The following is a 24345-nucleotide window of genomic DNA, read 5'->3' as shown; positions in this document are numbered from 1 at the left end:
GGAAAGTTTCGAAAAAGACCCAAATATAGCCTATTCATACGCCTATTCATTCTTTTTCTCACGTGAATAGAGTAAAAAATTTAACCTTTAGATATCACCATGAAAATTACTGAGTTGATTACTTACATCAAGACAAACAAAAAATGTATTACAAGTTTTTTGAAATTGTTTGTTAACATGGACAAACGGAGCATAATCTAATTACGTATGTGCTAGTTCGCATAAATACCACAACAAATCTAAACATTGGGTCTTGCCAGGTGAAAATGTCTTGTTGAATCTTATTGACAAATAACAGTAAAATACTTAATGTTAAGGTCTGAATGGAACCCATTTAGGCTACCCATGAGCATTAATATATATAGGCAGGAAGAAGTACTTTAGAAACCAGCCTTTATTAATTTTTAAGAGATGGGGTTTGGGGCTGGGTCCGTGGGACTGTTTCTGGGGACGAGAACAGGAGACAATGATAAGGAGAATGCAGAAGACAAAAGGTAGGTAAAATAAAAAGTGAATCCCCAGAAACAGTCCCACGGACCCGGCCCCAAACCCCATCTCTGCAATAATAATTAATAAAGGCTGGTTTCTAAAGTACTTCTTCCTGCCTCTATGTATTAATGTTCATGGGTAGCCAAAATGGGTTTTACTGTTAAGTATTTTACTGTTATGTGTCAACAAGATTCAAAAAGACATTTTCGCCTGGCTATACCCAATGTTTAGATCTGTTGTGGCATTTATGCAAACTAGCACATACATAATTAGATTATAGACCGTTTGTCCATGTTAACAAACAATTTAAAAAAACTTTTAATACATTTTTTGTTTGTCTTGATGTAAGTAATCAACTCACTAATTTTCATGGTGATATCGTTGGGTAATATGTTTGGGTCTTTTTCGAAACTTTCCCCTAATGGGATTCTTCGGGGCTTTTTTTTCCTTGCTCAGGACATATTGAGGATACAAAATCAGTTGAGTTTGCTTCTGTTGCAATTTGTTCAAGGTTGACCCCCATTTTGGCTTAAAATGACTGACTAAACGCTTTATTCCCGTAGTCTCTCTTGATGATAACTGGAACTCCATCAACACCACAATCGCTCCTCTCCATTACCACAACAAACAGCAAGGTGTTCCGTATGCCCGTCGCTTACTAGTAGATTCATAAGGCAGATTAAATATCCATTCATCGACGTAATCAACTTCCCGTCGGTTGAATAAAGATGAGCCTGTGTGGTGAACAATCGAGTCCGGTTTAAGAGATGAGTCCGAGCTGCGTCAATAGTAAAGGAGAAAGACCGCGAAATTTAAAAATACGACTGTTATTGTGTCACAAAATGTAGTTTTAAGAGTTTCTCAGTCGAGAATGTAGTTGTTTGAAGCTCAAATATGTTTTTTATTTGTTAAAAAAAAACACACTAACAACAAGAAATGTTTAATTTCACATTCTATAGCTTCGGTTAAATACTAGTATATGAATCATATAAGTTAAAATACATTAATGACTCGTTATAACGTAGTACAAACTTCTATAATAAAGTGATTTTGTATTATTTGTAACCAGGCACTAAAGCGATTACCCATAAAACGTGCTTTGAACCAATCGGATTGCTTGGGTCCTAAGCTCGGACTCATCTCTTCAGTCGGACTCATTTGTTCACCACACCTGCACACAACCTGAACCTATTCGTTTTCCCCGCCATCACTATTTTCAGCTTAGCCAATGCGTACGTCATCCTGCATCCGGTATTCCCAAACCGGACCGACAAAAACGCCATCTTTGTTGTGGCACTCATTTAATTATACGTTGCGTTGTTCAATCTATCCTGTTCCTCTCAATATAGAATATTATTATATAGACAAAAAACACAAAAAAAAACACACAAAATAAATCATATTTATTTTGTGCTTATTAAAAGATGAAAGTGCATTGTCACAAGTTGAGGGAGTCATTCATTCAACCAATTTGTTCAAACGGCTGATTCATTTGGGAAAGAGGGCAATTGAATCACTAAATTGATTCGTTCAAAACGCAGATTTCAGAATTTTCTGAATTTTCGCAGAATTTTCATTGCTGTCTGTTGCATTGAGACTCTGCTCAGAAGTTTTCATTTTGAAATTCTCGTCAGCAAAATAAAGGGAAAACACAATATTGACAATATTGTTTATAAAATGTAACTCACAATGTTAAATTATTGTTCATACTGTCTAAAATAAATATCACATTTGCAACTGTGCACGGGATAACGGCACTCTTGCTAATGATTATAAAAAATAAAATGTACGCAAATTAGATAGTTTTAATTTGGAAAGCATTTAGATATGTCTAAGTCAAAGTGTCATCTAAAATTTAAAACCTTTCATAAATAAAAATTAGACTTAATCTAATTTAAGACTTTTTAAGGATCCGCGGGAACCCTGCCGTCACCAATAATTGCATCAGATTTACAGATTGTCTACTGGGTAGGGGCACCAGGCAGGGCCGCCCACTTTCAACATTGTTGTTTGCCCTTGCCGTTGAACCCTTGGCAGAAGCGATAAGATATGATTCATTGATTAGAGGGTTTACAATAAGTGACAGACAACACAAGATTTCATTTTATACAGAAGATATTCTGCTATTTTTGTCTGATTCAAATACATCAGTTTCACGACTGGTTGATATTATAAACTCCTTTGGGGAATTTTCTGGTTATAAGATCTATTTTACAAAATCTGTTGCTTTACAGTTGGTCAGTCTCACTTCAGACACAAATGCTCTCCTCTTTCCCTTTTAAATATTCCATGTCAGGTTTTACCTATAGGGCTTCATATAACCCCTACATTCCAACTTTTATTTAAAAGTAAACTTTGCTCCTCGTCTGGAGAAAATTAAATGTCATTTGTCATTTTGACAGTCAAAAATAGTCGATCTCCGAATGCAACGTAACAGGGAGGAGAGTAAAGATGGAAAGCTCCTAAAGCTTAGTTCCATATAAATTCACAGATAATTTGTTGTTTTGTTGTTAGTGAAAATCAATATTGACCTTGTATTTGAAAAAAGAATGCTCATATAAGAAGCAATACTAAAATTCAGAGTCAGTTCATTCACATTCGGAGATCGACTATTTTTGACTGTCAAAATGCTGGCGGACTAAGCTACAGTGAGTTGTTCAAAATCTTTCTTTTTTGTAAACTCTGTGTACACAAAAATTTTTCTCAATGCTCGAGTTCATGCGAAGAGCCCCTGGTGATACTTTGAGCAAAGTTTCATGTTGTGTCGAGCCTTCTTAGTGTTTTAAAAATAGCGATTTTTGATGCTATCATAGAAGTACTCCCATTCAAAAGGCAATTTTACCGAAAACGAAATTACGGTCAAACTTAAAAGTGGCGTTTCCATTCTAATTATGCTTTTAAACGAAAGTTCGCCTCGGGTAGATGAACAAAAACACCCTAGGTTGCATTTTGGCGAGAGTTACCCTTTAATGCTATACAATCCCTCATACTAACCAGAATTTATAAAGTGAATGCTGTGCAGATGAATCCATCTGCATGGAGAAAATACACATACTGCATCTGCAGATTTTACATGATCTATACAAAATGGCTTACATGAAGGGAAGCCGCCTCCAAAGAACATGTTAAAGAGATCTTCAGGTGTAATATCAGACTCAAAGCCTCGGTGGAAATCAAATCCTCCATGAGTGCTGCTAGGCTCCTCTCCTCCACATAGATCATACTGCCTCTTCTTCTCTGGGTTACTGAGCACTGCATAAGCATTTCCAATCTCTGGAGAAGAACAAGAACAGCATTTTTTGTTTTATATTTTATGTACATTAATTTTGTAATAATTACAGTGGCCGAGAGAGCTCAACGCGCTGCAACTGAAGAAAGCACATGCAAATAGAAAAAAACACATGAAAATAGAAAAAAAACAAAAAAACATGCAAATAGAAAAAAACACCCACAAATTAAGAAAACAGTTTCACAACACACGTGTGCTCCAAATATTCACAACACAACCAAATACAGAAACGCGCTGCAAAAGTTCACAACACAACCAAATACAGAAACGCGCTGCAAAAGTTCACAACACAACCAAGTACAGAAACGCGCTGCAAATAACACAGACCACAACGGAAATGTTTCCAGGGGAACCAAATAAGTGACAAACCCGGCTGGGTTTCTGTATTTGGTTGTGTTATTTGGAGCACACGTGTGTTGCGAAACTGATGAAGATGTTTTCTTAATTTGCGGGTGTTTTTTTCTATTTGCATGTGTTTTTTTATATTTTCATGTGTTTTCTTCAGTTGCTGCGTGTTGAGCTCTCTCGGCCACCGTAAATAATGTAATGGAAAAAAACTGGATATGGTGTTTCAGGAACAGCATTACTTTTAAAGGCCTCGGTTGCTCCTGGCGCATGGTTTTTGTCAGGGTGGAATTTCAAAGCCAGTTTTCTGTACGCCTTTTTCAGTTCCTCATCATTGGCATCTTTTCTGATAGCCAGTACTTCATAGTAATTCTTACACTTCTTTATCCTAAAGACAACAAAAAGCAACAGGGTTTAACTTTATTCTGAATTTAACACATTCTGTTGTCTATAAGTAACACTGCACCTACATGTCTACTAACTCTCAAAGTATTAGTAAACTGGTAGGGTTAGGGTTAGGATAAGATTAAGTTGATATGTAGTTGCAAAGTTACTTATAGTGAGTAGAGTGTCTGTTGAAGGACTATCACAATAAAGAGTTAGCAGATATTAAGCAGACAGTCCACTAATACTCTAATGAGAGTTAGTTGACATGTAGTTGCAAAGTTACTTATAGTCAACAGAATGTTCAAAAGGGACCATCAAAATAAAGTGTTACCAGCAACAGTTTTTAAATGTTAAATCTAAAATGTTAAATCTATCTATCCATATTTAGCCATCTAAATATGGCTTATATATGTATACATATATACACAAACACACAAACAAAAACACTCACCACCTACTTTATTAGGTACACCTGTTTAACTGCTTGTTAACACAAATATGTAATCAGCCAACCACATGGCAGAGACTCAATGAATTTAGGCATGTAAACAAGGGTTGCATCCAAAATCGCATACTTCCCTACTATATAGTAGGGGGAAAAGAAAAAGTGACAAAAGTAGTATGTCCGAATTGATGGTACTCATAAATAGTTTAAATCAGTGGTCTCAAACCTGTTCCATTGAGGGCCTAGTGTATGCAGGTTTTCTCTTTTACCTTGTACCAGACTGAGTAGATCACTAATTGGTTATGATCTTAATTGGTCACTAATTGAAGGGAAAGATCAAAAACAAGCATACACTAGGCCCTCTGTGGAACCGGTTTGAGACCCCTGGTTTAAATAGAGATATCAAGTAGTAATTAATGTATATGAATCTTAGTTGATTATAGGCTATTAGAGCTGGTTTGGTTGCTGAGAGACGGAGACGCGCAGAGACAGCAATTAACACGCTGTTTGATTTGTGATCATGCTGTGCTTATTCCATTCATTTGAGTAGCCTATAATATTGTACAAGGCTTAAATCATTTAAATATACATACAATAATATACAATATCATATTGTAGAACATGTATATGATGTAGTAGCCTATTTGAGTTGATATTACTCTTGCCAAGCTCTGATTTCTGAGAGATGCATGCATAGACGGATTTGCGCTTGTTTCATTTTTTACTCTCACTCATTAAATAATTCACTCATATTGCATAGAGATTTTAGATAAGGTTTTTGGCTTCAGGAACACCCCTAATCTACTCCAGTAAAAAAATTCTGGAGGATGACCCACCCACATTGTATTTGCTTCCAACGCTGCTAGTGGTTGTGTAATGGTGTGGGGGATATTTTTTGGCACACTTTGGGCCCCAATTGAGCATTGTTTAAACGCCATGGCTTACCTGAGTATCTAAGAACTTCGTTTAAGCCTGATTTTGTTCGAAATAACGTCAAATCAGTTAATTCTTTCGCTTGAAGTATATCGTGGCCTTAGAACGGGAGATTCGTAATCATGGATGTCAAATTAGCAACTGTGAGTCTTCATGTATTTGTAAACCCACAGTAAATGTTTCTTTGTGAGCTTTGGTTAGAGGTGGCTGAAATGCAACTTTACACACAACTGCCAGCCAGCATGGAGAGGTTCTTGAGACTCCAGTGAGACCAGCAGCTTCAAATACCTGTTTGCTTCTCAACAGTGGCTTTTTTTTATAGCTGTCCTTTTAATACAATTATTATTTTTTGACAGAAACATTCCTTAAGCCTTTATCTGACTGAGTTCTCTTGTACTGGAAGTTACTCACAAATCTTATGATAGTTTAATAATCTTGTTGTTTTCATGCCTTTTGCATAACATTGCACCATTTCACGCTTCAGCAAGATCTTTCTTCCTCCCCATATTGCATGAGAACTGTGACTTGCTTAATAATGTGCAACCTCTTTAAGTAGGGTTTCCATTTACCTAAGTAGACCTAAGATTGATACCAGTTATCTAAAAAGATATGGAGAAATAAAACAAATTGTTCCTTTGAGACTGGAGACTGAAGACTGAAATGCTTTGATTGATTTATAAATAAATAATTTACACACACACACATATATATATATATATATATATATATATATATATATATATATATTAGGGATGTCCCGATACCTATTTTTCACTTCCGATACCGATGCCGCAGCTTTGGCTATTTGCAGATACCGATATCAATCCGATATTTTTATTTTATTCTTGAACTAATACTAATAATAATAAAATATATGGAAGCACTTTGCTTAATTAGCCACATAAAAACATCTCACTCAAATGGAGAACAAATACTTCTCCAGTATATAGTCCACAACAACAGTTGATAATGAAAGACTGCCACCCTTTATTCAAAAGACCTTGACATATGTTTGGTAATTGTACTTGAATGAATTTAAAATTAATTTGCTATATTTCAGATCAATATATTTGTTTCCTTAAAATTTTAATTAACTTTAACTTAATTCTCATCTGAATTATAAATAATTTATTTCTGTATAAAATAATACTACCATTAAAAACACATTTGATTTTCTTTTTTAATCAATGTAGAATGTGTGACTTAAAAATAAACAGATTAGTGCTCTGTTTTAGGACAAGAAATGAAAACCAATGCAATATGATGAATGTCCAAAAGATTAGATAATTTTTGCTTTTAAACAGTGTGTGTGTATGTGTGTGTGTGTGTGTGTGTGTGTGTGTGTGTGTGTGTGTGTGTGTGTGTGTGATTTTGGTTTGGTGACAGTTGTAGGTTACAGTTTGACAAGAGTTCACAGTTTGACAAAAGCACAATGTTGTGTTTTACAAAAATATAAGTAGGCTAAACACTTTGCAGTTTTAGTGATGTCCTGTATGAACAAAATGACGGAGTATGTTTTTATGTTTGTTCGATCAAGCCCGTGCCTCTCTCTCTGACACACACACACACACACACACACACACACACACACACACACACACACACACACACACACACACACACACACACACACACACACACACACACACACACACACACATTCCAGCATTGCAATCTTGACATCGCAGCCTGTTCATTATTCTGCGTTCACACCAAACGTGAATAGAGTGTCAAAATCACATCTATCGCGTCTAGTTCCACGCTTGAACATTTTGAATCCATTCGCACGTCCAAAACGAATAGGGCGCGTATAAAGCGAGCGTTTGAAGCGAAATAGACACGCGTTCAGAGCTAAAGCTTTGTTTATACTTTCGCCTGGCTCCGCAGCGTGAGTCTCCGCAGACTGCGCGCGCACCTCCCCAAACGGACGAGGCGTTTATTGACGCGCTTGCCGTTGTACTATTCTTTGAAACGATAGGGGGCGACTTGAGTAATTGTCAAATATTACTTATATAAATATTATAATAAAAAACAAATATTCTACAACGATGGTCTGTGGAAAAACTTGACTTGAACTTAAAGTATATTTTTTATTTATCATGGGTATGTAAAATAATAAAAAATTTGAAGCGTCTCACACCTGTGAAATGTTCAATAATTCCTTAAGTTGTATCTGTGAGAAAATGACCACATAGGCCTATCTTCAGAGAGAGAATGAAAACATTTAGAAACTGTGAACTGTGCCTGGCTCCGCAGCGTGAGTCTCCGCAGACTGCGCGCACACCTCCCCAAACGGACGAGGCGTTTATTGACGCGCTTGCCGTTGTACTATTCTTTGAAACGATAGGGGGCGACTTGAGTAATTGTCCTCTAAACCATCAGGAATCAGCAGTGAGAAGAAGAAAGCTATACACACGTGACAATGTTTATTTTAGTACATCACCACCAATACCACACTACAAAAAGAATCGTGTAAAACCCAGTAAACCCTGAGATTATTACTCGAGACAATAAAACAAAATATATGGATATGAGAATGTGTATATAACATAACTAAATTAATGATCTCTTACATATTTTCTAATTTCACTAAACATTTCATTAAGTTTCGTGAACATTTTTATTAAACATGGACCTTTATGTTCATAATAAAATACTTTTTATGCTATTGTATGCTCATTTTTTTAAATGTAAGCAAATAATTTAGACGTGCAAACTGGGTGCCGGTGTGGTGAAAAGTTCGAGCTCGGCCAGATTCGGCTCTAAGTCGTTCATCTTCGGATGCGGAGCCGCGCGCGCTGTTACATAAAAAGCCAATGCACACCGCCAAGCGAAATGGGGTCTTGCGCAACCTAACGCGCACGACCGCCCACACCGCAATGACGTTATTTTTGCCACGCGCACCTTCGCGCTCGTGCGGATGCGTCAAGTATAAACCTAGCTTAAGGCGGGGCTACAGATTAGGTGTCCCTGAAGAACCCGCATATGTCTATGCGCCTATCTATGTGTGTATATATATATATGTGTAGTAGTGATTATGATATACCTTATGTCAAAATGATTAATGACTTTGACCTTTGACCTTTTGACAGGTTGAACTTCCGGTATAGGGGTCAGGGATAACCTTTGCCCTTGCTAGCCCATCGATCATGTGGTTTTGACAGTTAGTTTGACCTATTGACTATCCCCATTATATGTCAGAGTTTTGACAGTTAGTTTGACCTTTTAACCCTGCTAGTCCTCGATCATGTAGTTTTGACAGTTAGTTTTGATGAATGTTTGAAGCCAGTGTCAAGAAGGGTTATATAGTATGTGTGTCTGTGTGCGCGCCCGCCCACCCTCCGCATTCCCGAGCACAGTGAAATTGAGAAAAAGAGATTTTATAAAAATGATGTATATTTCACACAAAAGTTGAAAAACATTCTATTCTTTAAAAGTATATAAATTAATTGCTTATAATATAAAATGTATAATATAAAATATAAAATCACAGAGTGGTTCTCTCTCACAGCACCGTCTGTCGGTCTCTGACTCAGAGGGCTGTATTCAGTGATCAGGATGAGACATTGTGAATGTTGTGTTGAATTTATTTCAAAGTATAATCTTAAAAGTTTAAATGATATCTTTTAAAAATAAAATATGTTTTAAATTAAATTTAATAAATTATTAAAAGTCTTAATAAAAAACAAATATTCTACAACGATGGTCTGTGGAAAAACTTGACTTGAACTTAAAGTATATTTTTTATTTATCATGGGTATGTAAAATAATTTAAAATTTGAAGCGTCTCACACCTGTGAAATGTTCAATAATTCCTTAAGTTGTATCTGTGAGAAAATGACCACATAGGCCTATCTTCAGAGAGAGAATGAAAACATTTAGAAACTGTGAACCCTCAGGCTGCCCCATTGATAGGCTGCTTATAAGGTCCTTCCGATCAGCACTGCGCCTTCAGAGAAATTAGTTACTTGACAATAATGATAGCTTCAGGATATAGGGTCACAGACCAGATGAGCCTCTGTGCATCATGTCAGAGCATATGTAATGTTAGTCTGCTAACGCCTTTCCAGAGCCAAAGTTTTGTTCATACTAAATTTATTTCAAAGCATAATCGTAAAAGTTTAAATATGATCTTTTAAAATGAAAGATTGTTTAAATTAAATCTTTAAAGTTTGAATACATACGCATCTTCTATTTATCTTTTAGAAGATTACCGTAATTATTTTGTTTAACGGTGACCTAAAGTATAATTGTTATTAAACAATGTCTGTTCAAAAACTTTAGATTGTTGAAAAACTGTACTTAGTCGTCTTAAATCTCATTTATATGAAAAGATTCAATCAGCATTTTTTGTCCATGCGGGGTTTCAATTTTTATGGTGGGGGCTTTCCATAGCCATAATGATTTTTGTACTGTAACCGCATACTCTATCCCGTACACCTAAACACGACCATCGCGCGCGCACACACACAGTTCTAAAAAATTAACTAATCTCTATTTTAAATTAAATTATTATTAATAAAATATATAACCAATGAATAATAACATATGTTACTAAAATGTATTTAGAAAATCTAAACAAAGTTTTAGCTAAATAAATATATAAATAAAAAAAACTTACATTTCCAGAGAGGTGAAGTAGTTCTTTATGCAACGATAAAAAACAATCCAAAAAGCACATAGTTTAAATTGTAATAAACAAAACAACCCCAGATCCTTCAGGGATAAACTACAGTAAGAACTGAAGCTTCAGCTATCAATGGGGCAGCCTGAGGGTTCACAGTTTCTAAATGTTTTCATTCTCTCTCTGAAGATAGGCCTATGTGGTCATTTTCTCACAGATACAACTTAAGGAATTATTGAACATTTCACAGGTGTGAGATGACTTGTGACGCTTCAAATTTTGAATTATTTTACATACCCATGATAAATAAAAAATATACTTTAAGTTCAAGTCAAGTTTTTCCACAGACCATCGTTGTAGAATATTTGTTTTTTATTAAGACTTTTAATAATTTATTGAATTTAATTTAAAACATCTTTTATTTTTAAAAGATATCATTTAAACTTTTAAGATTATACTTTGAAATAAATTCAACACAACATTCACAATGTCTCATCCTGATCACTGAATACAGCCCTCTGAGTCAGAGACCGACAGACAGTGCTGTGAGAGAGAACCACTCTGTGATTTTATATTTTATATTATATATTTTATATTATAAGCAATTAATTTATATACTTTTAAAGAATAGAATGTTTTTCAACTTTTGTGTGAAATATACATCATTTTTATAAAATCTTTTTTTCTCACTTTCACTGTGCTCGGGAATGCGGAGGGTGGGAGGGCGCGCACACAGACATACATACTATATAACCCTTCTTGACACTGGCTTCAAACATTCATCAAAACTAACTGTCAAAACTACATTATTTAATTAGTTTATATATATATACAGATTTTGCAGGTTTTCCTACTTACAAAGCATGTAGAGGTCTGTAACTTTTATCATAGGTACACTTCAACTGTGAGAGATGGAATCTAAAACAAAAATCCAGAAAATCACATTGTATGATTTTTAAATAATTAATTTGCATTTTATTGCATCACATAAGTATTTGATCACCTACTAACCAGTAAGAATTACGGCTCTCACAGACCTGTTAGTTTTTCTTTAACCCTCTGGGGTCTGGGCTGTTTTTGGGGTCCTTGAGATGTTCTGACATGCCCTGACATTTGTGCTTTTTTCATTTGCTTATAAACATATTAATGGCAAAAAAAATTTACACACTATTTAGCACAAACAGGGCTACCATAATATGTGAGCAACAAGAATGTACATGTCTGCATTTTTGAGAGAATAATGTTTATGCATGGTTATTGAAAAAACTAAAAACTAAAGTTTCTGAAATAAGGGCATAAAACACATTCTAAATTTGTGCCAATAAGACTTTTGTCTAATGGATGTCATCACCTAGTGTTTTTTTCTTCAAAATGATGTGAACATCACCCTGCCTTATCATTCACATAACACAATACATTGATTTGAATTTTGCAAAGCACTTTCTGTTTGGAAAGGCAATATGTGTAGTGGGCGTCAACGATCATGCATATTTAGTGGTTCACACCTGAGGAGACAATGGGGCCTGCATACTTAATTAGCCATTCATTCAGGTGAGTCACTGAGCCACAAGAATGCAAGAGCAACAGTTGGAAGCATCTCAATTCTTTTTTATTTTTCCACATATTTTGCTTGCAATTTGGCCTATAATATCCAAGGAAAACATGTCTAGTAATTGTGCAGTTAATTCTCATACTGTATTTTCAGTTTTGGAATATTTATCCTCTCCCCAAATTTGTCACTAATAAAACAATAAAAATTATTTAAAGAAAAGGCTTATATTTACCTTTTAATAGTTTGTTTACATCTAACTTGTAAATATATTTTTTTATTAAAAAGGTTACAATTACAACAACAATTCAAGTGTAATCTTTCTTTGTAAAAACTAAAGTACACATTTTATCATACATATTTCAAAGTTAAGGATTTGATTGATTATTTGATAACTTTATTTTTGACAAAACATACTATATTTAACATGAGCAAATATTGGCAAACAAAAGCTTATTTGAGGTGGCAGATATTTTACAGTAAAAATGTATAATCTATCCAAAATTAATCAACAAAATGTTGTCTTTCATATGTCTGTAACATAGGTCTTTCATTTTTATTATAAGAAATATAAATGTTAATTTGCAGTTTAATACGTTGCTTATACAAATACATTTTATTTCAACATATTTCAGTCGATTTTTTCTCAGTATAGCAATACACCTGCGTGAAGTTGGCCCCCCACCCAACGCAAAACGTCGTCAAACTATGCTCAGTCGTTTGTGCTCCGTTTGTGCTGGTTTGTGCTGTAAAAATTTTCGTTTGTGCTGTTTCGGTTTTTTAGATATTCAAAAAATATTTTTAGGTCACTCTGAGGTCACTCAGCCCCCCCACATGTTCCAAATTCACCCAAAATAGTCTCGTTCGTTTGTGCTTCGTTTGTGCTGGTTTGTGCCGGTGAAATTTTCGTTTGTGCTGCGTTGGGTTTTAAAATATAAGAAATTGAATTATAGACGATGACGTCACCAGCCCCCCCACATGCTCCAAATTCACCCAAAATAGTCTCGTTCGTTTGTGCTTCGTTTGTGCTGGTTTGTGCTGTAAAAAGTTTCGTTTGTGCTGCTCCGGTTTTTTAGATATTAAAATAATATTAGGTGGTCACTCTGAGGTCACTCAGCCCCCCACATGCTCCAAATTCACCCAAAATAGGCTCGTTCGTTTGTGCTTCGTTTGTGCTGGTTTGTGCCGGTAAAAGTTTCGTTTGTGCTGCGTTGGGTTTTAAAATATTATACATTAAATTATTGTTGATGACGTCACCAGCCCCCCCACATGCTCCAAATTTACCCAAAATAGGCTCGTTCGTTTGTGCTCTGTTTGTGCTGGTTTGTGCTGTAAAAAGTTTCGTTTGTGCTGTTTCGGTTTTTTAGATATTAAAAGAATATTTTTAGGTCACTCTGAGGTCACTCAGCCCCCCACATGCTCCAAATTTACCCAAAATAGTCTCGTTCGTTTGTGCTTCGTTTGTGCTGGTTTGTGCCGGTAAAAGTTTCGTTTGTGCTGCGTTGGGTTTTAAAATATTAGACATTAAATTATTGTTGATGACGTCACCAGCCCCCCCACATGCTCCAAATTTACCCAAAATAGGCTCGTTCGTTTGTGCTTCGTTTGTGCTGGTTTGTGCCGGTAAAAGTTTCGTTTGTGCTGCGTCGGGTTTTAAAATATTAGACATTAAATTATTGTTGATGACGTCACCAACCCAAAATAGTCTCGTTCGTTTGTGCTCCGTTTGTGCACAACTGAATGGGAGAGACACTGAATGAGAGAGAATTCTAGACGGTGCACCACTTTTTTTAACAGTAGACTAGTTAAAGTAACAAGGTAAGACCTAAAGAATCGGCAAACCAAATCATAATATTCACTTAGGTTATTATGTTGTCCTGTGCGTTTTCAACTTTTAACTAACACTGCGGATCACAGGATGTGGATGCAACACAAACTTCAAGGTAAGTGTTTTTACTTGCTGTATCTTGTGTTTTGTTAATAACATATGAAAATTGTCACAAATACATGCACCATAATCTGTTTGCTGCGTTTATACTCGTGTGTAAAGGTCTATAGGCTACAGGTTAACAGTTTGGATTCTTCTTTTTTTATGTCTCTTAAGCTCACTAAGGCTAATTTTTATTTTTTTATTTTTTTGATGAAACGTACACTGATATTGTGAAATATTATTACAATTTAAAGTAGGTATTTTAAAGCTAGCTATTTTCGGTTTTAATATAATTACAATGTCATTTATTCCTGTGATGTAAAAGCTGAATTTTCTGTATCATTAGACCTACTCCAGTTTTCAATTTCACATGATACTTTAGAAATCATAGTAAAATGTTGATTGTATGCTCAATAATTATTGGTGCTCAGTTAAGAAAGGCTCTTAATTTTGATCAATGTTGATCATCCTTTTTTTTTTTATTATGTCCTTGCTAAATAAAAGTATTATTTTTCATATTACTTAACCAAAATCTTTGAATTGCTGTTTATATTGGTTTTCAGAAGAAGAAAAGAACAACAAGCAGCACAACTGTTTTCAACATTGATGTTTCTTGAGCATCAAATTCTTAACATCAGTAGCTATATTAGAATGTTTTCTGAAGGATCATGTGACACTGAACTAATGATGCTAAAATTCAGCTTTGATTACAAGAATAAATTACTTTACTATATATTCACATATACAACTGCAGTATTACATTGGAATAATATTTCACAATATTACTGTATTTTTGATAAAATAAATATAGCCTTAGTGAGCATAAGGGAAAATTAAACTTTGAGAAACATTAGAAAATAAACTTTTTAAATCTTTTGACTGGTAGGCTACTACTGTGTGTGTATCTATGTGTCTGTGTGTATATATCATTTAATTACTATTATTATTATTATTATTATTATTATTATTATGTATGTGGAAACTCATGACTCAATTAAATCAAAATGATTTAACTTTTGAAATTTAATAATGTACTATCGAACATCCATTAACAAAAAAAAAACTTAAAAAACTTAAACTTAAAAACACTTAATACTGACAAGTTACAATCTGTCTTTAAACCAAAGATACCACACAAAATAATAGACTTGAGTGCAAACTTACATAAAATAGCACACTACTTCTCCTAAGAGTAAGAAAACCAGGGTGTGTGGCATACAAAAAGTTCAACAAAAATAATTTAACTTGTGAAATTAAATATAAATAGTGCAATCAGTCTTTTGTGTATAATACAGCATGTGGGCATATTTTGTTTTTATCTGACACTCCTGTCACTCCACTTCTCAGGTCGTCATACATCTCCCAGACACATGGAGACCTCCTGCAATAGGCCACATAATGTCCAAGAGCATCCTGGGTTAAGCCTCCTCTAAAAGCAATGACTGCCCGTAAAGTAAATCTCTTTCCCTGGAGCATCAGATCGGAGGGAAATTCACTCAAAGGAAATTCTGTGGAGTTGCTTCCCAGGTCAGTGTCAATCCACATAAGTTCTCCCAGACTGTAACTGTGAGAAACTTTCCCTGCACAGAGCACTTTTTCTGAGGTATCTGGCTTGATTGCAGAGGGACACTGTGATGGACTTTGGATCGGCCTGAGGCAGGGGGACTCCGGAAGGTCAAGGCCTTCTTCCACTGCGGTCTGAAGATGAGCCATGCCAGAAGCCTGCAGTACAGCAACAGAAGTACAAACAAATGCAATTTCCCTTGTGACTTCTTTGCTGAGACCACAATACTGTGAAGAGCACTGTTTTGATAATGAAACACAAGTGCGTTTTGTCATTGACTTTTCAATGATAGTGGAGATGTGGCATTGTGCATCGATTTGGAGGGCACCAGACTTCAGTCGGACAGCTTTGAATATTTCGCTTAGCAGTTCTGCCCTCTGTATGTAGGCCTGTGCATTCAGACCCTTTGTGGTGATGGATTTCACTAGCTGGAGGAGGTTGTTGGAATCCTCATTGCAAACAATATTTTCAAAAGTGACACTATCACAGTAAGCACAACATAAGCATTGACAAAAAGCATCAAATGCACATGTGTTCAGCACAGAGATTCTTGATTTCCTGAGTTTAACAGGCTGTTGATTGTTTCCATTTTTCAACAGGTCCACTTTGAGTCTTTTCCCTCTCACAGATGGATCTGCATGGAGCCATTCAGGACAAGGAGAGAGGTATGAACTCCTCTTCCTCTTTTTGGGTGGAACTGCTAAGCCTCTCCAGTTTTCAACAGCTTCTTTATCTGTTGGATGGATGTTTGTGACAGTGTCAGACTTCCCAGAGCAGGAAGCATCCATTTCTGGCCTTCCATCTACACTGGAGGTTGTGGTTGGTAGTGGATCGACTCCTGTGTCGATCACTGTCGCAACAGCCTTATCCTCTTCACCTTTTTCCACACTCTTTTGTTTTGCAGAAAAAATACGCATGTTGCCTTCAATGAAGGACAGATGTCGAGCAATGAATCGATCCACTCGAATAGGCAAGTGTTCATGCTTGAAAAGGCCGCTTTTAATGTTTTTAAACTCGGCTTCGACATTGGCTGAACTTGCGGTGATTTTGGAGCTCCGGAAGTGAGGGATCATTACCCCTGTCCAGAGAGGTAAGTAATTTGCAAGCCAGATTATATGTGGAATAATCTCAGGGAGGAAGTGCATATTGTCATGATCACCATTAGATGTGGCAAGTGACCTGCTCTCCTCACATATATCTGTTACCCACTGCTGCAGGTCTGTCTGTGTTTGGTCACATGGATCCATTTCCTCCAGGTCCGCACCCTCAACATCTGGAATGATGACACACTCTTCTGCAATTCGGGCTTTTAGGTATTTCTTGCACCTTTCTGAAATGAGGGGGGCTCCAGAGCTGTCACTGCCCTCTGTTTCGCTGAGAGCCACAATCGTAATGCATCTTAGTAGCTCTCTTGCATCGTCCATGGATTGTGACATGAGAAGCTGAGCTATGGACCTAACAAAGAAATCTTTAATGCGATGTGGTTTTTTTTTCAAGCAGTCCCACCGGCAGATCATCTTGATGCGGTGTGCAACATCAACCCGCACAAAACAAGGTGGGATTTTTGCTGACTGTCTACCGAGTAAGACACCACAACACTCATTGATGTAGGTCTTAAGATCAGGATGAGAAGTAAAAGCCTTGACCAAAGCTCCGAGCAAAGCCAGAGAAAAGTCACTCACAACCTCTTTTGGAGTAGGTGCACCTGCGCGTATCCATTCTGTCAGCCAATGTGTTATGGCATTAATATCATGTCTCTCTGACAGCATTTGCACCACTGGGACACTTGAGCTCTCACCCCCTGCCACAACACCCTGATATAGGAATATATGGCCAGACTTGCCATTTGGTCTCTGTAGTTTCCTCACCACTGAGCCAGTTGCATCAAAACTCACAGTGGGGTTAGTAGATGTCTTTGATAATGTCTTGTACATATACATTTGTGTTTGACTCCAATAGTGACAGAAAAACTTGTCTAGTCCAATGTCTTTAATGCTACCACTGTGAGGTGCACTGTATTTTAACATCTGCAATGATAAAATAGGATCCTTGTCGCCTAATTCTAAATCATTTCTCTCTTGCTTTGCTTTGCGCAGGGTGGCCAAATTTGGCAGATGACTTGGCTCAGGATCTCCAAAATCCATCAGCTTTGTTGCCTCTGATGCCCTCCATACATGGGGTTCCTTTCTTCCCTCACACAGTTCTTTAGATATCTGCACACGCAAATTACCAGACATCGCACGCTTGGAACAGCCAGTATGCAGGGAGTCATCAGTGTTTTTCAGCGAACACCTGAACATCATTGTGCTGTTTATTTCAGGCTTTTTGTCACATTTTATGTGAATGTGGCCACGACACTCCTTACAGTTGCCTCTGATAACAATATATTTGTCTGTGACTGATGGATAGACCTTGGCTCTTTTAAAAGCAAATGTGCAGGGGCATTTCACTTCTTGCCAAATGTGATGATTTATCACATGCGTCCAGATACCAGGCTTCAAAACTGTGTATTCCCTTTTTTTGGTTTTAGAGAACTTGTTTTTGTATGTTACTGTTTCAGGCATAAATTCAATCCATTTCTGAAATGGAACTTCAAAATCAAAAGTGCAGCAATCTTTTGGACTGGAGGAAAGGGACCCTGGCTCAAAATCAGTGTCATCACTACTGCCACTTGTTTCATGATCACTTTCATGAGTAAACCCTAAAGCATTCCAGATGTTGTGTCTGTTTAATTTAACAAAAGTGTATAGTGCCTTTGCAGTGATCTTGTTGTCTAGCTGTTTACTAAGCTCTGTCCAGATGCTCTGATTAGGAGTAGCTATGTTGCCATTTTGGACTATGGCCTCTTTCGATGAACACAGGACTGTGATAATGGAATCCCTATCGACTGCTGGTTTCTTGGGCATCTGGCATAAGCAAAACATAATTACCCTCAATTATCCTGACTCCAAAAAATATCATGTACAGCATAAATTTGTTTTAATATTACTGTATTGGTCTGAATATAAGGATAATATAATATAGTAAGGATAATGTAGTTGGATAATATATCTTATATTAGGACCAATATGGTAATGTTGTTGACCCAGATTGCCAGTGTTTATTAAACCGAAAACTCATTGCTAACACTAATATCACTGATGTAGATATGAAATGTTTAGTTGCACATGTGAGCCATGGTCGTTTTTTAATACTAAAAGGCAACTTTGTGCAACTGTAATCAGCATTTCATGGCTAAATTAGTAACATAAGTGTTATTAATTAGGTTTCTGTTCAATAACAAGTCTTGGCTCTCTTGAATGTTGTACAATTTTTCTTGAAGCTACTAATATTGTAACTGACAGTTTTAAAACAATGTATACTTACATTGGCCAGAAATGTGGATTAGTAACGACTTTTGTTGTTTGATTTATATCGACCTTTTCTCCACTAACTTTACACCATTTTTATATAAGAGCATTCTTGAACAGAAGTGTCACTTGGCCCTAGTGGTGGCAGTGAAGTGTAGCAGATGAGACTCGTAAAAATAAAAATAAAATACAACCAGGAGAGACTGAAGTGAAGATAATTGTTTATTGAACACATTATGTGATGACAGAATGTCTTCGTCAATTCTACTTCAAAGGTGTGCTCACCTCGAGGATAGGTTTGCTGTTCTCTTGCCCAAAAATGCTGAAGTTACATTAAACTACGACTTGATGGCACACGCGCACAACTTTTGCTCAGAGAGAAAGAGAGTGGCAGAAAAAGAAAGTCTGACATGATATGTCTGAACAATATGACGTTTTTAATAAACACTACAGGGGCTACAAAAACACTAAGAAGTTGATGTTCTATTTTTATTCAGTTATAGCCTTGTATAGGCCTAATAAATATCAACATTTAATTTGATTTAATATCTGATATTTTATAACCCAACGCACCACAAACTAAAATTTTACCGGCACAAACGGAGCACAAACGAACGAGACTATTTTGGGTTGGTGACGTCATCAACAATAATTTAATGTCTAATATTTTAAAACCCGACGCAGCACAAACGAAACTTTTACCGGCACAAACCAGCACAAACGAAGCACAAACGAACGAGCCTATTTTGGGTAAATTTGGAGCATGTGGGGGGGCTGGTGACGTCATCAACAATAATTTAATGTCTAATATTTTAAAACCCAACGCAGCACAAACGAAACTTTTACCGGCACAAACCAGCACAAACGAAGCACAAACGAACGAGACTATTTTGGGTAAATTTGGAGCATGTGGGGGGCTGAGTGACCTCAGAGTGACCTAAAAATATTCTTTTAATATCTAAAAAACCGAAACAGCACAAACGAAACTTTTTACAGCACAAACCAGCACAAACGGAGCACAAACGAACGAGCCTATTTTGGGTAAATTTGGAGCATGTGGGGGGGCTGGTGACGTCATCAACAATAATTTAATGTATAATATTTTAAAACCCAACGCAGCACAAACGAAACTTTTACCGGCACAAACCAGCACAAACGAAGCACAAACGAACGAGCCTATTTTGGGTGAATTTGGAGCATGTGGGGGGCTGAGTGACCTCAGAGTGACCACCTAATATTATTTTAATATCTAAAAAACCGGAGCAGCACAAACGAAACTTTTTACAGCACAAACCAGCACAAACGAAGCACAAACGAACGAGACTATTTTGGGTGAATTTGGAGCATGTGGGGGGGCTGGTGACGTCATCAACAATAATTTAATGTATAATATTTTAAAACCCAACGCAGCACAAACAAAACTTTTACCGGCACAAACCAGCACAAACGAAGCACAAACGAACGAGACTATTTTGGGTAAATTTGGAGCATGTGGGGGGCTGAATGACCTCAGAGTGACCACCTAATATTATTTTAATATCTAAAAAACCGGAGCAGCACAAACGAAACTTTTTACAGCACAAACCAGCACAAACGAAGCACAAACGAACGAGACTATTTTGGGTGAATTTGGAGCATGTGGGGGGGCTGGTGACGTCATCAACAATAATTTAATGTATAATATTTTAAAACCCAACGCAGCACAAACGAAACTTTTACCGGCACAAACCAGCACAAACGAAGCACAAACGAACGAGACTATTTTGGGTAAATTTGGAGCATGTGGGGGGCTGAGTGACCTCAGAGTGACCACCTAATATTATTTTAATATCTAAAAAACCGGAGCAGCACAAACGAAACTTTTTACAGCACAAACCAGCACAAACGAAGCACAAACGAACGAGACTATTTTGGGTGAATTTGGAGCATGTGGGGGGGCTGGTGACGTCATCGTCTATAATTCAATTTCTTATATTTTAAAACCCAACGCAGCACAAACGAAAATTTCACCGGCACAAACCAGCACAAACGAAGCACAAACGAACGAGACTATTTTGGGTGAATTTATAGCATGTGGGGGGGCTGAGTGACCTCAGAGTGACCTAAAAATATTTTTTTAATATCTAAAAAACCGAAACAGCACAAACGAAAATTTTTACAGCACAAACCAGCACAAACGGAGCACAAACGACTGAGCATAGTTTGACGACGTTTTGCGTTGGGTGGGGGGCCAACTTCACGCAGGTTAGCAATACAGTTTGCTAAAACCGAAACATTCATTCACAAACAGAAACGCCTGACTGTAACGTTGTTTTTATGAAATATTAGGGCATATAAATGTTAATTTTCAGTTTAATACGTTGCTTATACAAATAGCCTACATTTTATTTCAACATATTTCTGTCGATTTTTACTTAACTCAGTATAGCAATACAGTTTGCTAAAACATCATCATTCATTCACACAGAGACGCAATTTAAATTTAAACTGTCTTTTTGCAAGCTGTGATAAACAGCGCGCATCTCTGCGGCTGCCATTCATTCATTCACAGAAACGCGATTAACTTGAGAAGGAAAAAAAACTTACTACATTTTCGGATCCTCTCTCCTGCAATACCCGCACTCTGAGGTAGATTTTCCATTATTATTATTTCTCACAGCGCTGCCAGATGGTGTAAACACGTAGGCTACAATGATATGATTAAACTTGTGTTTTTTCGAGCTGATATGGGGGCGTTCACAGGTTTGCTTGGATTGCCTCAGTAATTTGCGTTTGAATAGCACGCGCTCTCCGTGGGCGGGTTCACATTACATTTGAATGAGCTCTAATTAGCTCGACTGGAATCGCTCTCTTTTAATACAGATTTCACAAGATGAGAATATTTGTTTTTTATATAAATTACCTCATTTAAAAGAAGATAATTCAAGCTTCATGCCTGTGTGTCTGTATGCCTGTTTGACTGAGTATTCGCTGAGTTACAGTTCATTTTCGGACGCGTTTCAGAATGGTCTTCACTGACAGAGAGAAGGCAGAACTCTCATCACGTTTATTTTTCTTTATTTGGCAAAAAGCACAACACTTTGTTTTTATTGTGAGTATACACAAAAATAATACACATTTAACAGAATCGATTGATGTATGAAACTTGTAATATCAAAGTCCACAGAGCAAAATTAATTTCTTTTGAACTGAACTGAAAAAAAGCGAGCCTATCGCGCCGGCGCGATTGTCGACCCCAGGGGGTTAAGAAGCCCTCCTGTTCTCCACTCATTACCTGTATTAACTGCAACTGTTTGAACTTATTACCTGTATAAAAGACACCTGTCCACACACTCAATCAAACAGATTCCAACCTCTCCACAATGGCCAAGACCAGAGAGCTGTGTAAGGAAATCAGGGATAAAATTGTAGACCTTCACAAGGCTGGGATGGGCTACAGGACAATAGGCAAGCAGCTTGGTGAGAAGGCAACAACTGTTGGCGCAATTATTAGAAAATGGAAGAAGTTCAAGATGACGGTCAATCTCCCTCGGTCTGGAGCACCATGCAAGATCTCACCTCATGGGACATCAATGATCATGAGGAAGGTGAGGGATCAGCCCAGAACTACATGGCAGGACCTGGTAAATGACCTGAAGAGAGCTGGGACCACAGTCTCAAAGAAAACCATTAGTAACACACTACGCCGTCATGGATTAAAATCCTGCAGCGCACGCAAGGTCCCCCTGCTCAAGCCAGCGCATGTCCAGGCCCGTCTGAAGTTTGCCAATGACCATCTGGATGATCCAGAGGAGGAATGGGAGAAGGTCATGTGGTCTGATGAGACAAAAATAGAGCTTTTTGGTCTAAACTCCACTCGCCGTGTTTGGAGGAAGAAGAAGGATGAGTACATCCCCAAGAACACCATCCCAACCGTGAAGCATGGAGGTGGAAACATCATTCTTTGGGGATGCTTTTCTGCAAAGGGGACAGGACGACTGTGTCACGGGGTGACGAAGGCGGGAACCTTTTTTTTTTTAGAATGTTTCCCCCGGGGAGCGCTTCTGCGGAAACACCAGGACGGTTCCGGTTTCCCACGTCAGTGTCATGGCGGTGGGCGAGGCTTGATGAGGGAAACTCGCGGCAGGTGTGAGAGGAGAGGATACAGGATGGTGATTGGGACATGGAGGAGGAAGGTGGCTCATAAAAGGACACTTTGGCGGTTGTGACCGCGACCGCGGATGCGGAGGTAGGCTGAGAGAGAGAGAGCGAGCGAGGAAGAGAGAGAGAGACAGAGACGACTTCGGCTGGATTGCGGGTGCAAGCCTTAGCTGCACTGTGAGTTTTATTGTGGAAATGCAGCACGAGTGAAATTTTACAGTGTGTGGTGGATATGTGAGTGTGGGAATTGTTTCTGCTGTTCACTCGCAGTCACAGCTGTTCATTAACCTCTCCTTTATCTGAGCCTTGTGAAGTTACAGCTGCATTGGGGAAATACCATTATCCTCCACTCTCTGTCTGAGGCTAGTGAAGAGCCTGCTAATGCTGGAAGAGCCTGCTAATGCTGTGAGTTACACGTGTCTATTCCTCTCTCTGTCTGAGTCCAGTGAAGAGCCGGCTAATGCTGTGAGTTATACGTATTCTCCACTCTCTGTCTGAGGCTAGTGAAGAGCCTGCTAATGCTGTGAGTTACACGTATCTATTCCTCTCTCTGTCTGAGGCTAGTGAAGAGCCTGCTAATGCTGTGAGTTACACGTATCTATTCCTCTCTCTGTTTGAAGGTGCTGAGAAAAGCGAAGAGAACGCTGAAGAGAACGCGGAAGCTGTGAATCATGTTCATTCCTCTCTCTGTCCGAAGGTGCTGAGATACATGAAGAGAATGCCGAAGAGACTTTTTAAGATTGTTTTTATTATTTAATAAAGAGTATATTTATTTTGAATTCTGTGTCTGCCATTCCCTTCGTGTCCACGGCCGGCTCCTCAGGGGCGGCACGCAATCGAAGGGGTGGGCGGCCCGCTGGCGCTCCACCCCGACCTGTGACAACTGCACCGTATTGAGGGGAGGATGGATGGGGCCATGTATCGCAAGATCTTGGCCAACAACCTCCTTCCCTCAGTAAGAGCATTGAAGATGGGTCGTGGCTGGGTCTTCCAGCATGACAACGACCCGAAACACACAGCCATGGCAACTAAGGAGTGGCTCTGTAAGAAGCATCTCAAGGTCCTGGAGTGGCCTAGCCAGTCTCCAGACCTGAACCCAATAGAAAATCTTTGGAGGGAGCTGAAAGTCCGTATTGCCCAGCGACAGCCCCGAAACCTGAAGGATCTGGAGAAGGTCTGTATGGAGGAGTGGGCCAAAATCCCTGCTGCAGTGTGTGCAAACCTGGTCAAGAATTACAGGAAACGTATGATCTCTGTAATTGCAAACAAAGGTTTCTGTACCAGATATTAAGTTCTGCTT

The 24345-nt window shown here is 37.8% G+C and overlaps 1 protein-coding gene and 1 long non-coding RNA gene across 3 annotated transcripts in view; one reads left to right on the top strand and one right to left on the bottom strand.

Annotated features, from left to right (window-relative positions):
* Window positions 1-24345, bottom strand: part of dnajb14 (DnaJ heat shock protein family (Hsp40) member B14) — a 293393-nt gene that overhangs the window by 11147 nt on the left and 257901 nt on the right. The window contains exons 3-4 of the mRNA XM_081394623.1: window positions 4366-4511; window positions 3586-3762 (exon numbers count right to left, since the gene is read on the bottom strand). Coding sequence (XP_081250749.1) covers window positions 3586-3762; window positions 4366-4511 — 323 coding nt within the window. The remainder of the gene's footprint in view (window positions 1-3585; window positions 3763-4365; window positions 4512-24345) is intronic.
* On the top strand, window positions 12972-16868 carry LOC308686250. 2 transcript variants are annotated; one of them, XR_014029549.1, is made up of 6 exons: window positions 12972-14004; window positions 15339-15518; window positions 15614-16043; window positions 16155-16220; window positions 16460-16645; window positions 16773-16868. It is a non-coding gene; the product is annotated as an uncharacterized lncRNA (long non-coding RNA). The 2 variants fall into 2 exon arrangements; XR_014029550.1 differs by lacking the exon at window positions 12972-14004 and having other exon boundaries at window positions 15100-15518.

Source organism: Scardinius erythrophthalmus, assembly GCF_964197995.2.
Source record: "Scardinius erythrophthalmus genome assembly, contig: HAP1_SCAFFOLD_56, whole genome shotgun sequence".
NCBI lineage: Eukaryota > Metazoa > Chordata > Actinopteri > Cypriniformes > Leuciscidae > Scardinius > Scardinius erythrophthalmus.
This window is presented reverse-complemented; position numbering and strand designations above follow the sequence as displayed.